At 36.7% G+C, this 16984-nt stretch overlaps 1 protein-coding gene across 1 annotated transcript in view; it reads left to right on the top strand.

Annotated features, from left to right (window-relative positions):
* SLC7A11 (solute carrier family 7 member 11) overlaps positions 1-14491 on the top strand; it is a 94202-nt gene extending 79711 nt beyond the window's left edge. Inside the window, exon 12 of the mRNA XM_039222287.1 lies at positions 14380-14491. Coding sequence (XP_039078218.1) covers positions 14380-14405 — 26 coding nt within the window. The 3' untranslated portion in view covers positions 14406-14491. The remainder of the gene's footprint in view (positions 1-14379) is intronic.
* Positions 14492-16984: the final 2493 nt, after the last annotated feature.

Below are 16984 nucleotides of genomic sequence, written 5' to 3' on the forward strand. Positions count from 1 at the left end.
GATTTCTTATAATTGAGGTATAGGTGATGAGATAGAATACTGAAGGTCAGAGTAGCAGGAAATGAAAGATAGCATGTGACTGTAAGTGATGATATTTTGGTGTAGCTTATTAGGCAGCATAGTCAGAGAAATATTGGGAATTAATTGTTGTGGAGAGGTGGATATCCCAAGTAGCTAATGGAATATAGCTTCAGTGCCCTCACTTAGACATGCCCCTTCCAAGGCTGTATCTAATTTTGCATTAGGAGTTTTGCATTAATTTTCTTGAAGGGGAGATCAGAAAAATTATATACATTTCTGGCCCTACAAAATCTGCATCTATCCCTGTAAGGGAAAATAACTTTCATTATTTTTTCTATTAGAAATAAACATGGGCCATTTATAGAATGCTTTTAAATAATGAAGTTTTGAGTTAATTGAAGTATCTATATATAACTATAAATGGCTTTCTCATAATATTTATTTGATACATAGGGAGGGAGTTCATTTTTGACATTTTTTACGTGTCAGTTCTGAGTGATAGAAAAACAATAAATAGGGTTTCCATTGTAAGTCTCTGAGTTAGGAAAGAAGTATAGAGAGATTTGAGATTTGAATGCAGATGAGTAAAAGATTGATTTTACTTAAATGTAATCTTGCTTCGTTTTACCCTACATGATATGCTGAATGTTGGTGCTGGTGTTTACAGAGTTGTGTTTTATTTTGCTAACAACTCAAAGGCAGGAATGAAAGTATGATGTTATGTAACTGGCAAGAAGCTCGTGGTGGATATAAATTAGAGTAGATAATGAGTCGTCTTGACAGCTTCTGTTTACATACTTTACATGTAAGGTAAAAGAATTGATTACCTATAAGTGTATTTTAGGTTAATTTTCTCATAAACAGTATTTTAAATGTATCTCAATATATATAATATCTAAAAGTGTAACTTCTAGGTAGTATTATTAATGCATTTAACAAAGTATTTTAACAGCCAATTTTTGAAGATAATCCTTCCTTCTTTCTGCTGCATTCTCAAATTAGTTGTTGTCTAAAAATAAATGCTTGGTCTATATTTAGATCTTATACAAATCCACAAAGGCATAAATCATGGTATCACAGAAAGTTCTCCAGTTTTCCATGTTGTGAGATATTGTCCTCTTAGAACATCCTGTGGATATTAGCTTGATCTTCTGGAATCATCCTGGTTTTTTTTAATGGACCGATGATTCCCTTTGTTTTGTCATATTTTGACATGATATATTTTTGATGGGAGTGAGTCTTCATTTGAATTTATACAATTACCTAGATATCCTTCATGTGAAATTACCACTTGGTTTACGTTCTGAGAGTCCTTGCCTCTCTTCTCTTTGTTACCATTGGCTTTAAAATATCATTGGAAGGCAGTTATATGAAATAGTTATCTGTTACACGTGTGTATTTCAGCTACTTGGATCAAGGGTACATTTATGGTATCAATTACAGGCTTAACAGTTTTATAGAAAATACTCTCTCAAGAAAACTGTGGAGAAGTAGGCATCTGAGAGCAGATGGACGCACGGGTTTGAAAGTGAACATACTTGTTTTCCCCTCAACATACACACTACTGACTTTTTTTAAAAAAGCATGACTTGCAAGTGAATTAATTTATTGGTTGCTGAGTCCTTATTACCTCTTGAAGCCTCGAAAGGTCACGCTGAACACTAGAGAAACAAACAAAAAAGACTAATACACAGTTAAGTCTTTTGCAGAAGTGACTGTATTTTGAGCACCTTGGGCGATGGTGTATTTTGCACAAAAACTTGGGGGAAAACATTAGGCTTTTGGATGTTACATCTGTATAATTGGTTGGGTTGTGAGGGATCTGACTTACATGAGGACTGTGAAGATGGACCTCACTTACTCCTACTAATTAACAGTCTTCAGCACTTGCTCAGAAGCTCATTTGTAATCACACCTGGAGGCAATGCAGTGTGGTTCCCTGGTTTTAGGTTTGAACTGTCTTATTTCAAAGGATTTCTGATTTATTTTTCCCTGGAATTTCTCTTTCATTCCAAATTTCCATATACTGACTAATGTAATATAAAGAATATTATATTCAAGTAAAATAATACTTTGGGGAAATAAAAGAGATTGTTTCAAATGAATGTATGCTTTTAACAGAACAGAGATGATCTACATTAAACTACTGTGTGTTTTAATGATTTCAAACACTACCATATAGCACTTTTGAATTGCTTTGGAAGCAAAAGAATAATGTATATCTAGGGTTATCACACAAACCACAAGAATTCTTCAAAAAATTTAAGTAGTCTTGTATTGTTTTATCTTCTCCCTAGAGAAATTTTTTACCTAATAGTTTTCCCTTAGGATTATTACTAATGCTGTAAATCTGGAACTAAACTTTTTGATTCTTCAAGAACACCAGATTCTTTTTTTGACACTCTCCTTGCAGAGTGATATATCACTTTACTCTTTTAGGATATTTGGGGCCAATGTTATTTTGAACACAGGCATGGACCACAAGTTTCTATTTCTTTGTAGATGAGTTGCAATACGATAGTAATGTGTTTTCAGTGGTAGCCTCAACATTTTGAGAACTTTGCAAATGTAAGCATCAGTCATGTTAAAAGCGCATTGCTTAGTACCATGAAATATAGTGTCTTTTCTCTGTGCCAAATTGGTGAGCAGACATGTAGTTTTGTTTTACTAATACTAAAAGTTGGCTACCGGTGGTTTTATAATAAGTACAAGTCAGAAAAAGGCAAGGCAAATGGCCTCTTGTACTGAATGCTTGGTGAACGTACATTTGTCCTAGTTTTCTGAACAAGATTTGACTCCAGATTTCATAGAACTCTTATTTTCCCCCCTACTTATTGTAGAGTGGATTAGATGGTAGTGATGCACTGGTAGAGAAGGTGTTTAGTTACTGACTCAGAATTCATTTCATAATGAATTTTTCGTGTCTTTTTTATTGTATGTATATCTGTATTTACTTTATAGGAAATGGATTAGTGAGCTTCATGTTAAAATCTGGACTAGTAACAGTGATTTCTTTTTCAATTATCAAGGGGTAGAAAATATGTGTGTTGGTATGTGCATATTAACACGTTATTAGGTACTGGATATGAATGTATTTAAATGCCTCCTACATTCTATGGCGAGCATCAATAATTTGCACCTATGGAATCAATTGGCCTTATGGAAAATGGTAGAGTACTCTGGATGGTTGTGCTGGCAGCCATCTCTTTAATCTATGCTTAAATTGTGATTTATAGACCAGCTTTATCCCTTAACTTGAATCTGGAATGCATTTGTCATGACCTTGTACCATTCCTCTAACTAAGGGGCAGGGCTTGGCCTGGTGATCTAAAATATAGGAACAGAGAAATCCAGCTGAGGAAGAATGAGCCTCAATATCCTAAATGGTCCTCATGTGTGGTGGGGTTTCTTCACTCTGGCGTTACGATGCTAAAACTTGGTAGAGGAGTTTGTGCGTCTTTTATACAAATTTGACACAGTGTCTTACATTGGTACATCCTTAAATAGCAAAATTCCTTTTCTGCATCTATATTCCAACCATATTAGGAGTACTGATTTATTTAGATATTTGATATGAAAATATAAAAGGTGTAAGGGACTTTGATGTGTGAATTGTGTTGTGTTGCTTAAGGTTCTCTGGCACTGATGCCCATACCATCATATAGGCATCATATGTGAAATAAAATGGAGTTTTCTCTAGTTTAATGATTTCCCTCTGGGGAGAGGTCTGGTGCAGCCATCGCACTGCCAGATGGTGTTTATGGGCTATTTGTGTAAGTGGTGAGATACTATGAAATAAGAGTGCTTTCATCTGATGGGAACACATCTTGACACATGTGTTTTTGTGTGGAACAAATTTTGGTGCAATATGGTGTCGCTCACGTTTGCAATGAATTTAATTGCAATTGTATTTATGTATATGCATTCCAGTCATGCCTCTAGTTGCTTCAACCTTCATGTATGTGTTTTTGTCCATATTTTTACTTGAAGACATTTTAAATGGAAATGAAATAAACATTTTATAGTTTAAATAATAAAAGTCCTGTTTGTTTGTTTTTTACATTTTAAAGCAGTATACATCCCAGTAAATTGAAGGCTTTTGTGTTAATGATTGAATTTATCAATCATGATTCTGTGAATTTATTGGAGTATTCCACTTAGCATCAATTTCCTGTCCTAAAAACTGAAAGTGGTGACACACTAGAGTAAAGACTACTCTTTACTCTATTATCCTCATGGCTGATGTCCATCTGTGCTCTGGTCTGAACTATCTGCCGCTTCTCTCTTCTATTGTTACCTGTCTTGGTTCAGTCTTCTTATTTCTTGCCTCTTAACAAAAGTCTCATCTCTTATCTGTCTCTACTTCAGCCTTCACATGTTTCCCCAGAATGTTCTTTCTGAAACACAAATATATTAAAAGTCTTCCATGGTTTCACACTTACTTATTTTTCTCACTGGGTAAAATCCAGACTCCTCTGCATAGCACAGTGCTTTACATAATCTGCCACCCTTCTTTTTCCAGCTGCAAGTGACCACTTCTACATTCTCTGCAGGCATCTTAATTGTTTTATCTGTAGTTTAACAACAACAAAATGATGTTATTATTTCATTTGACACACTGTAGATTCTTACAGGAATTATATTTTCCTACCCAATTCCTATCTTCTACTTCCCACATAGCAAATTTCTACCCAACATTCCAGACTGACTCCAAAAGTCATCTCTTCCAGAAACCTTCCCCAAGACTGATCCCAGAATGCCTTCACCATCTTGTGTGCACGTTTTTTGTAGAACTCATCACACTAATGTAATCAATAGACTTGACTCCCTTCTATGACTAGATTTGAAATTGTGTGTGTGCGTGTGTGTGTGTGATTTTTTTTGTCTTTCACTAAGTAAGGTATAGTAGGTATGTTAATATAGTCAGTGAATGGATGAATAAATGAATGACTTTTATTCCTTAGGTTTCACCATAAGCTTTTCTTAGATACATTTTATTACCTCTAAACTTAAGCAATCCATTAAATTCTATGGAAAGAATATTTCTAAGGAAAACCTTACCTTCAGAATGTAAGAAAACTTAGGGAGTTTCAGTCTCTGCCTCTTCATCCACTCTCCCTTCTTCTCATCCACTCCTATTCCCTCTCATTCTCTTTTTCTCTCTTCTGTCACTATCCCATCCCCAGTTCATGTCAGTGGGTCTTGGTGGAGGAAACAAACTGTGAAATGACTGATACTATAAACGTATCCTGTGAAAAGCCATTTAGGCTTTTATATTCTCAATAATCTATATGTTATATATAGAAATAATATACATATTTATATTTTCATAATAATAAACTGAAAAAATGTTCAGAAATGTCGGGCAAAAGGAACCTAACGCTGTGCTGACCAAAACTCTCTTTGAAGTAGACACAGGAGACCGAATAACACTTTTCCCTGGTGAAATGCTTTGGGAGAACAATAAAAAAGTTAAACTAATAACTTTGGCACCTGCTAAATTTAAACAATTTTGAAAAGAAATATAGACTGCCATATGTAGATGTACTTAGTTTAAAATTAATGAATATGCCTGGATATGTGTTTAATAAAAATATATGGGAAATTTAGAGAATACATAATGGCTAATAATTTGCTTTTAAAGTATCATTAGGCTCTTAAACATGCCGGTTTGGGCTCACGAAGACTTTTGCTGCTGAAATACATCTAATAGTTTTCTACTTGAATTTATACGCTATGCTTGACTTAAAAAGATTTGAGATCATTATGGAAGCTGGGATGGAGTGGTGGACCATGGATAACTACTATTGCTTTTGCCTCCACATGCCCTGAAGATTATATTTGCAGACTTCCTAGAGATCTGACTTTGAAAATCAAGTCTTTCATAGCCATCTTATTGTTTTTATAGTCTTAAGCTTAAGAACACCTGGTCACCAGCAGGCATGGGATAATTCTTTCAAAAAATGTTTGATGTTAGAAAGAATTCAGAAATAAAAATGTAATTAGGATTCAATACTTTTTAAAATGTGAGCTTTGAAGATTTATTAATCTCTGAAAGAGGTAAAGCGGGATTTCAAAGTTGTTAATTCAGGTTAAATACTACAAAAATTGAAATACCCTCCAGCTCTAATAAAATAACTAAGTATAAATGAGTATAACGCTAGAAAAGCGTGAGCAGGCTGGTTATTTTCCTCTCACTTTAATTTTTCTTATAAGAAAATCTTACATTTGTCATAGGAATTAACACTGTAATTATGCACCAACATGTTGTTATAATCATCATGCCTTCCATTTCCTAAAATGAGGACACCATAAGGATTTATTTCATTTTCTGAACTCTGCCTTAAACTTATGTTTACTTCTTACTCTCACATTGCTATGTTTCTTTCAGAATCTGTGGCTTAAGGAAGTAGTCAAAGTTGAAGCACCTCCCAAGCCATATAATGGGTAACGTAATGGTGCTAGAGATAGAAAATGGTTAGCAGTTTGTATTGAGTCTGCATCAGGAAGTTGGGGAGCTATTTTTTCCCCTTAATCACTAAAATGTATTGATGACATTAGGGCCTCAGGTGCCCTAGGTGATTTAGTCCTAGGACATTGGGGAAGGCTTTTCCTAAAGATGCAGTTTGAGATGATACTGAAGGATGGGTGCGCGTTAACCAGGGAAAGTGGAGGCTGGATGAGGTGTGTTACAAGCAAAGGCAAACTGTGATAAAGGCCCTGAGCCAGAAAAAGTAGGGCATGTTTAAGGAAATAAATGCAGGACTAGTGCAACCAGAGCATGAGGACATCAATAATGCACCTCTAAGAGAGAAGTAATTGTGGAGGACTTTTTGTCAATGTTCAAGATTTTGGTTTTTAGCCAGTATAATGGAGATGGCAAAGACAAGTGAAATTCACTTATAATATGAACATTAAACTTTATCAAAGTTTCGAATCGTATCTTCTCCTAAAATCTCTGAAAAGAATCATTTCAAATAGTAAAAAATAATTTCCAGGGGCGCCTCGGTGGCTTAGTCGGTTAAGCGTCCGACTTTCGCTTAGGTCATGATCTCGCGGTTCGTAGGTTCGAGCCCCGCGTCGGGCTCTGTGCTGACTGCCAGCTCAGAGGCTGGAGCCAGTTTCAGAGTCTGTGACTCCCTCTCTCTCTGACCCTTCCCTGCTCACGCTGTCTCTCTCTCTCTCTCTCTCCTAGAAAAAAAAAAAAAACTTAAAAAAAATAATTTCCATTTACTTCTTTATTATTGTTATATTTCATTAAATTAATTTAACATTGCCAAAAGTGTTTGTAAACTGTAATAAGCTTGAGGCATATACTCTGCAGGAATTACATAAGGAACAAACGAAGGAAATTTCTTTCCCAGAAATTGCATTGTTTTCTCTCCTTAGCATGTTTTCCCTCTTCTCTTCCAAGTTAGATTACATCTGACTTACATTGTTGAGAGCTCACCAACATTTAGAAATATTTTTCTGGTACTATAGTTCTCTAACCTAATCGTACTTTCTACAATGTATTTTTTTTCCCAAGTGAAAACATTAAAAAAACACCTTGCATGACATATTATTAAACAGAGTTATTATCTTTGAAGAAAAAAAATTCTTCATTTGACTGTAATGGTTTAATATGAAAAATGTCAATACAGGAAAATTACTTCAATTTTTTTTTCTGAGTCTATAGAAATAGAATGAATTTTTTTAGTTTTTTCTATTCTTCACAATTCACAATGGATGTCAAGTGACTCTTCTGTCAAGATAACAGGAATTTTATTTTTTAAAAAGTTTTTTAAATGTTTTTATTTATTCTGAGAGAGGGAGAGAGAGACAGCATGAGCAGAGGAGGGTCAGAGAGAGAGGGAGACACAGAACGTGAAGCAGCCTCCAGGCTCTGAGCTAGCTGTCAGCACAGAGCCCGACATGGGGCTCGAACCCACAAACCGTGAGATCATGACCTGAGCTGAAGTCAGATGCTTAACCAACTGAGCCACCCAGGTGCCCCAGGAATTTTGTTTAAAGATTAGAGAAGTAAATATTATTTGAGATTATTTACAAAAAAAAAAAAAAAAACCCTTATGTGGAAAACAGGGAATTATCTGATACCCCTCCCACCCTAGCTTTATTAAGATATAATTACAAATAATATTGTATCAGTTTAATGTGTATAATGTGATGTTTATATATAAATATATACATATATATGTGTGTGTATATATATATATATATATATATATATGTAGTGAAAATGATTACCACATTAAGATTAGGTATCACATCCAATACCTCACATAGTTACCACTTTTTTGCAGTGACAACATTTTAAGATTTACTCTCTTAGCAAATTTCAAGTATATATTTTCATTATCCATTCGTTTGCCATCAGACACATAGGTTGTTTTTATATCTTAACAATTGTGAACAATGCTGCAATGAACCAGGTTGTGTAGATATCTCTTTGAGAGTCTTATTTCATCTCCTTCTGGATATATATCCAGAAATGAGATTGCTGGATCATCTTGTAGTTCTATTTTTTTTTTTTTTTGAGGAATCACCACACTGTTTTCCATAGTAACTGTACCAATTAATATCCCTACCAACAGTGTGCAAGGACACCCTTTCTCCACATCCTCACCAATACTTGTTATTTCTTATCTTTTTGAAAATAGCCATCCTAACAGGTGTGATGTGGTATCTACTTGTGGTTTTGATTTACATTTCCCTGCTGATGAGTGATGTTGAGCTCATTTTCATGTACCCATCAGCCATCTGTATGTATTTTTGGAAAATGTCTATTCAGGCACTCTGCCCAATTTAAAAATAGATTTTAAAATGGATTTTTTTTGCTGTTTATAGAAGTTCCTTATATATTTTAGATATAAACCCCTTATCAAATGTATGGTTTACAAACACTTTCCCCTATTTCACAATTTGCTTTTACATTTTGTTGATTATTGCTTTTGCTGTGCAGAAGCTTTTTATTTTAATGGAGCTCCACATGTTTAATATGTCTTTGCTGCTTTATTTTCGGCAATAAAATTCTTGCCAAGACCAATGTCAAGAAATTTTTTTTATTGTGTTCTCCTAGGATTTTTATGGCTTCAAGATTTACATTTAAGTCTTTAATCCATCTTGAGTTAATTTTTGTGAGTGGTTCCAGGTGGGGGTCAAATTTCATTATTCTGCATGTGATTATCCAGATTTCCCAGCACTTTTTTTTTTTTTAAAATTTTTATTTATTTCTAGGAGAGAGAGACAGCGTGAGCAGGGGAGGGTCAGAGAGAGAGGGAGACACAGACTCTGAAATAGGCTCCAGGCTCTGAGCTGGCAGTCAGCACAGAGCCCGACGCGGGGCTCGAACCCACGAACCGCGAGATCATGACCTAAGCGAAAGTCAGACGCTTAACCAACTAAGCCACCCAGGCGCCCCTCCCAGCACTTTTAATTGAAGATTGTCTTTCCCTATCGAGCATTCTAGATTTCCTTGTCAAATACTAGTTGGCCATACATGCATGGATGTATTTCTGGGCTCTTGATTCAGTTCTGTTGGTCTATGTGACTGCTTTCATATCAATACCATACAGTTTTATTACTAAGCTCCATAATAAAGTATAAAATCAAGAAGCGTTGTCCCTCCAGCTTTGTTCTTTCTCAAGATTGCTTTGACTATTTGGTATCTATTCAGGTTGTTTCCATACAAATTTTAGAATTTTTTTCTATTTATATGAAAAATGCCATTGGAATCTTGATATGGATTGTATTTGATATGATTCCATTTGATGTGGAATTTTGATATGGATTGTATATTGCTTTGGGTTACAGAGACATTTGACACTGCTAATTCCTCTGATCCAATAACATGGGATATCTTTCCATTTATTTGTGTCTTCTTCACTTTCTTTAATCATTGTGTTATAGTTTTCAGTGTACAAATTTTACACCTCCCTGATTAAACTTATTCTTAAGTGTTGTTTCTGATATTATTGTAAACAGGATTGTTTTCTTTATTTCTTTTTCAGGTAGTTTGTTGTTAATATGTAGAAATGAAACTGGTTGTTTTTTTTTAATATTTTTTATTTATTTCTAGGAGAGAGAGACAGCGTGAGCAGGGGAGGGTCAGAGAGAGAGAGGGAGATACAGACTCTGAAATAGGCTCCAGGCTCTGAGCTGGCAGTCAGCACAAAGCCCTACGCAGGGCTCGAACCCACGAACCGCGAGATCATGACCTAAGCAAAAGTCGGACGCTCAACCGACTAAGCCACCAAGGCGCCCCGAAATGAAACTGGTTTTTATGTGTTGTTTTGTATCCTGCAACTTTACTGAATTTGTTTATTAGGCCTAATAGTTTTTTGATAAGAGTATTAGGGTTTGCTGAATATATAATATTGTCATCATCAGACAAGGAAAATTTTACCTCTTCCTTTTTGATTTGGATGGCTTTCATTTCTTTTTCTTGCCTAATTACTCTGGCTAGGACTCCCAGTACCAATTTGAATAGGAATGGTGAGAGTTATTTCTGGTCTTAGAAAAGCTTTCCACCTTTTACCATTAAAAATGACAGCTATGGTGTGTCATGATGTAGCCTTTATTAGGCTGCAATATGTTTCTTCTATACTCAATTTGTTGAGAGTTTTTATAATAAAAGGGTGTTCCATTTTCAAATGCTTTTGCAGCATTTATTGAGATCATATGATTCTTGTCTTTCATTTTACTAATGTGGTATATGGCATTTATTTACTTGCTTATGATACACCGTCTTTCCATCCCAAGAATAAATCCAATTTGGTCATTACGTATGATCCTTTTAATGCTGCTGAATTTGGTTTGCTAGCATGTTGTTGAGAATTTTTGAATCTATGTTCATCAGGCTAGGCTTCCCAGACAGATGGTGCCATTGGCTAGACTCTGTGTTCAGGCTGGGCTTTGGGATCAGGCAGTCTGCTGGCTGTGCTCCACTCTTTGGCAAGGCCTTTGGCTGCAGTCCCTAGTCAAGCAGGGCCACCAGCTGCACCTTACCGTTGGGTGGGGCTGTTGGCTATGCTCCACAATTGGGTGGGGCTGCAGGCTGGGCTCTGTGCCTGGAAGAGACCACAAGTTATATGGGTAATACTGTTAGCTCAGGTCCAGGTCTGTCTGGGGTCACTGTTTGGGCTCCCCTGCAGAGAGAGGGCCAGAGGTTATGCTCTGCATTTGGGCGAGACTGCTGGCTTGACTCTGCCTGAGCAAGGCCCTAGGGTGAGCTCCATAGCTGCCTAGGGTCTCTGGCCAGGCTTGCCGGTCAGGCAAGACTAGAGACTATACTCAGCAACTGGATTGGGCACTGACTTTCTTCCCTGCCCAGGAGGGCTCTAGGATGCGCCCTGCAGTTTTCCACAGTACCCTGACAAAAGATTTAAGTCTTTGTCTGGGTTTTTCTCTTGATTTGAGGAGATGTATAAATTCAGGTACTGGATAGCAGAGCCCAGTACCTGAAAGAATAGTATAATAGTATAATAGTCACACAGAGCACAGAGATAAGAAATGGAGAGAGAATGTTCCCTGGTTTCTTGTAGCTTTCTAGTTCAAAGTTTGGGCCCCTTTTTGAGGCCAAACTGCATCCCTGATCAAAGATTCTTTAAGACGTGGCTATTTCCTTATCGTGTTTCCTCTTTTACTTTAATTACTTGAATTGGTATTTGTTCCTTGTAGCCCAAAAAGTTTTAGATAATAGGATATTATATATCATCACAACCTTTAAGGCTGAAAAGTATGTTTTTGACTCCTTCTGGGAACAGAAGGCAATACAATTATTGTTGGATATATTTTCACTTCTCACATACCTGAAACCACAAGTCCAAGATAGCTGCCAACTTGAACAAAATATGAGAAATAGAGGATAGCATCCATGGGATACAATATATTGTGTCATCGTTCCCAACAGACATTCATCGTAGATCCAGAGTCTTCGTAGTTTCCCACTGTGCTTTTCCCTTTTAGTTCCTACCTCATTCCATTCCTCCTCAGTTCCTACAAGCTTACTCCATGGAGCTATGCTCATCCTTTTTACATTTTCTTCAATGGAAAAGCATCAGTTCACATCATCTTCAACTGCCAATTCTATTTGCTCATGCAATCAAAAAGTGTTGAGTAACTGACATTTTCTAGGCACCATGCTTGAGTTCGATTATGCGTACAAAGTGCAAAAGACATGTTTTCTGAACTCAAGGTGCATTTCTATGTAGAGTACTCCTAAATGTGATGGGATAGGGGAGAAGAGGAGATGGTTCATTCTTATACCTTATATTTACTTCCATCTAGAAGGAGCCGTGGTAGGGAAACCCTCTTAACCTCATTCCAAAGGAATCGTGTCCTAATTTTACTGGTGAGCTTGGAAACGAAACAACAAAACAAAGCAAAACTGATTACATGTGTGTCTTTCCTCTCTTGGGAGCCATCCTGATCTCAAACTGCATTAATTTTGCATGCTGTTCCATGCCTTTACAGAGTCAGAAATCCTTGGGAAGAGGTTGGAAATGATACAATGCCCACAATGGGATGGGCAAATCTTTCTAATCCTAGAGTTCAATATTAGAAAGCCTACTTGCCCTTAGCTATGAATCACATTCTTCTACATTAGCTGTATCAGCAGTAAAGATGATGTTTTTGTGCTTTTATCTGCCTTAAAATCTTGACTTATGTCTTCTTGATTTATAATTCAGGTGGGGAAGAGAAGTGATATTTATCAGCATCCCCAAGAATACTGAGAATGTGTCTCGAATCCTCTCCTCTCACCTAAGCTCTTGTTTGTAATCTAATGACTAGGAGCTATATCCAGATGGGACTTTCACTACCTCGAATTCAGCATTTTGTGAATGGAAATGTGCTCAAATTTCCAATCCCTTCATAAAAAGAAATCAGGAAGGGGTATAACTCAAGTGTAGATCATTTGGCTGCATAAGAAACCAGGAGTTTACTACCAGACATGTCTATTTCAGTCACACATTCCCTTATTCATCAGCTCACTCAAGCTTCTAAGTTAAGACTCCCCTAGGATTCCTCCTCTTCATCATCCTCCGTAATAAGCCAGGCACAAACACCTGTTGTTTTTTTCTCCAGAATTTCTAATTCATCTGCCTTTTTATCTCCAATCCTAATCTAGACTTTATCCCTGTTTATTAGAAAGCTCATGAGCTAGATTTTGCTGATCCCAAATTCTTCCCCTTAAACTCCAGCAAAACTGATGATATAACCTTGCTCAGTAGTCATTTTGACTATATTATTCCCTTCAGAAATGCCTTCAGTGGCTTCCATCTTCAGATCAAACTCTGAAGATTTTGATGAAGATGAAGATCAACTGGTTTAAGTGCTTTGCCATAAGTGGACATGATACAACCACTCCTCTGTATTTACTAACCTTGAATTTGCTCAGATTTAGCTCTTTTATAAACCAAAAGCATGGTATGCTTGCCATAACTGTCTTTTCTCAAATCGCAAACCACATACATACATCACTGAAAATCAGCTTCTACCCTCCTAACCATCTCCTCTATATGCTTAAGGACCAATGCAAAGCCCAATACTCTTAACCTTTAGTGCATTTACAGTTACAACACATATTTTTACAGTTAATCTTATGCTGTATTAAATTGTATGTTTCTGTGGCTTATCATATATTCTTCTTTATCCAAGCTGAATTACTGTGAGTTCCTAGGGCTAAAGAATCATTGAATCCATATAACATTTATTGTTAATTGTATAGCAGATACAGAATAAATATGTAATGACTGATTAACTTATACATTTTAAAAAAACTGTCTTCACCTAAGAAATGGCTTGATTTAATAACCTGAAATTTAAGAGGGATTTGATAATCAGAATTTCTACTCTGACCTCTTTGACTTTCTATGTTGCTCTAGGCAAGTCATTTTAGCTATTCTGGATACATTTTCTTAATACAAAATGGAAATAAGACTTGTCATCTGTCTTATTCATAAAGAGTGGTGAGGAGTATCCTAGTCAATGCAAAGCACATGGCTAATACAAAGTTTAATAAAAATGATAAATAACATCTATTACAAAATTGAACCATTGTTCAATTTTTTCTGCCCTTTCAGTTCTTTGACTCAATATTCTCTCACTGAAATCTGAGAGCTTTAATTTGAGAAAGTGTTTTACTAATAATCATAGACTTTCTACATTAACCTTTTCTTATCATTAGGCACACCTGGATGATATCAAACTATTCTTTTAAGGAAATCAATATATCATTATAAGTGCATAGAGAAACATCTGGTAATGAAACTTCAGATAAGGGAAACCTGGGTATGAAAAATGTGTATTAGAGCAAGATAATAAAATTGGTGGCCCCAACTTAAGTTCTCTTCACAGAAAGAACAACTAGCAAGGAGCCATAGATAAGATACCTTTGTGAAGATCCCAGAACCTGAGGTTGGGGCTGACGCAACCCCTTGGGTGACCAAAACCAAGAAAAATCACATAAGAAAGGTAAGAGGACTGATTTCATTTTGACAGCATCTACTTTCCCTCAGGCCAGCACAACACCACATGGAGGGTGTCTCCCCCACCCTGTACCAGCCTGTGATTGCTCTAGTGGGAAAAGGAAAACCCAAAGTGGGCACCCCGTTTCACCAGCATTCTGAGAAGCTTTCTATGAGCCCCACTTAGGCATTGCCTCACAGGAAGGGATCGCCGGGGAAATCTGCCAGTGATGGAAAAGGGGGCCAAGGCTCATAGCCACAAGCGTGCAGATCTTGGCCGACAGCGTTCCTGTTGGCAGTGGTGCAGGACCTGAGCTGGTGGTCTTGTCCAGCCGTGGGGCTTGGTCAGCAGTTCTGCTGAGTTTGGAGCCAAAGCCATCAGTGTCCCAGTGGCAGAGCATTTTCTGTGGCCCCACCTGGACAATAAAGCAAGTTAGCAGCTCCATTTAACTGCTGGACATAGTTTCCACTTCCACCCAATCACAGAGACTCAAATCTTTTGTCCAGTCAGGTACCGTGAGAAGCCACAAGTCTTTTTGTTGCTATGACAGCAACACCTGTAAATTTTAACACCAAGAAGAATTCAAGTATGGCCCTCAGGTCCCTGCACGAATGGATGGATAAATGGTTTTGGGGTAGGAGAATTCCCAGAGACTGGACTCTTAGAGGTTTTCTGTAGATGTATATACACTGATCCCTCTCCTATATACAGATGTACATACATAAAGAACATGAATAAATCAAGAAATCAGGAAAAAATAGGAAGTGTGAGATGCAGCCAGAGATAAGATAAAAATAATTAATGCTTAATTAATGTGTACTACGTGCCTTTAGTACCTTTCTGAGCACTAAATGTATGCAAACTCACTTAATCCTCATGACAACTTTGAGGTCCACATTACTAGGAAGAAACTGAGGTAAGTTGAATCAAATAATTTGTTCAAAGTCACATACAAAGTGTTTGGCACACTTTAGATGTCTTAAATAAAAACACTGGAAATTATTCTTATTCTCCAAACAGCAAATGTTTTACTCTTTAGTCTGTGAAGTATTGGAATTTCCTTGCTTAGTGGGCAAAAGCAAAGAAACTTCAATCAATAAGTGTATTGATGATGAGTATTACTGATTCTTTAGGATATTCAGAAGTCACAGGTCATACTAGTGTTTATCTGGGAAGTCCTTACCTAGTGCAGGGAGATATTAGGAGTAGAAGCATAGTTTGGGTCTTTGTCTCACCACTGAAAAATCCTGTGTAAAGCAATTCAAGCCAAATTATAGGCGTCATTTCTACATCCTGTCATGAAGCCATAGCTAGTAAAAATGATTTTACTTCTTTTAAAAAACATTTTTAATGCTTATTTATTTTTGAGAGAGAGAGAGCATGAGCAGGGGAGGGGCAGAGAGAGAGGGAGACAGAATCTGAAGCAGGCTCCAGGCTCTGAGCTGTCAGCACAGAGCCCAACATAGGTCTTGAACTCACAAACCATGAGATCATGACCTGAGCTGAAGCTGGAGGCTAAATTGACTGAGCCACCCAGGTGCCCCAAAATGATTTTACTCCTAATTAATAATTAATAATTGTTTGGTCTCAGAGTTTTCTTTTCTTTTTTTCTTTTCCCAATTTTAGTGGGAAATTTTAATACTTCCTCAGAAATTGCTTAGTTCAAACCCACAAGACATTAAAATGCAGAATCTTTAAAAATCATGGGGCACTTGGGTGGCTCAAACAGTTAAGCAGCTGACTCTTGATTTCAGCTCAGATTATGACCTCACCATTCATGAGATTGAACCTCACCTCATGTTCTGTACTGACAGTGTGGAGCCTGCTTGGGATTCTCTATCTATCCCACTCTCTCTCTTCCCCTCCCCTGCTCATGTGTGCTTACTCTCTCTCTTGCTATCAAAATAAACAAACTTTAAAAAATTTTTTGAAACTCACAATTAATTATATATAATTATATATTTATATATAATTATATTTATATAATTAGTTATATATGTTATATATAAAATTATATATGTGTATATGTATATGTAATACCCAATAGGCAAAAATTATTTTTGATCATCCATGGACCATTCACAAAAATTGAGTTTCTATTGGAACTCAATGAAAACTTACTAAATCTCAAGGAATCAATATCTTGGAGACTATGGCAATAATATAGCAAACTTGGAAATCAATAATAAAAAGGTAGCTTTAAAAAAATTGTGTATCTTGGGGCACCTGGGCGGCTCAGTTGGTTAAACGACCAACTCGTGATTTCGGCTCAGTCATGATCTCACCATTTGTGAGATCGAGCCCCACCTCGGGTTCTGCATTGACAGTGTGGAGACTGCTTGGGATTCTCTTTTTCTCTCTCTCCCTGGCCCTCCCTTGCTCACACTCTCTCCCTCTCAGAGTAAATAAAAATATTTTTAAAAAGTTTGTAGATCTTAAAAATAAACTGCTAAGAAACTGCTGAGTAGAAACCATGTATGGAATACTCAGATTG

This window comes from Hyaena hyaena, unplaced genomic scaffold (genome assembly GCF_003009895.1).
Source record: "Hyaena hyaena isolate Hyena2069 unplaced genomic scaffold, ASM300989v1 scaffold_1097, whole genome shotgun sequence".
Lineage (NCBI taxonomy): Eukaryota > Metazoa > Chordata > Mammalia > Carnivora > Hyaenidae > Hyaena > Hyaena hyaena.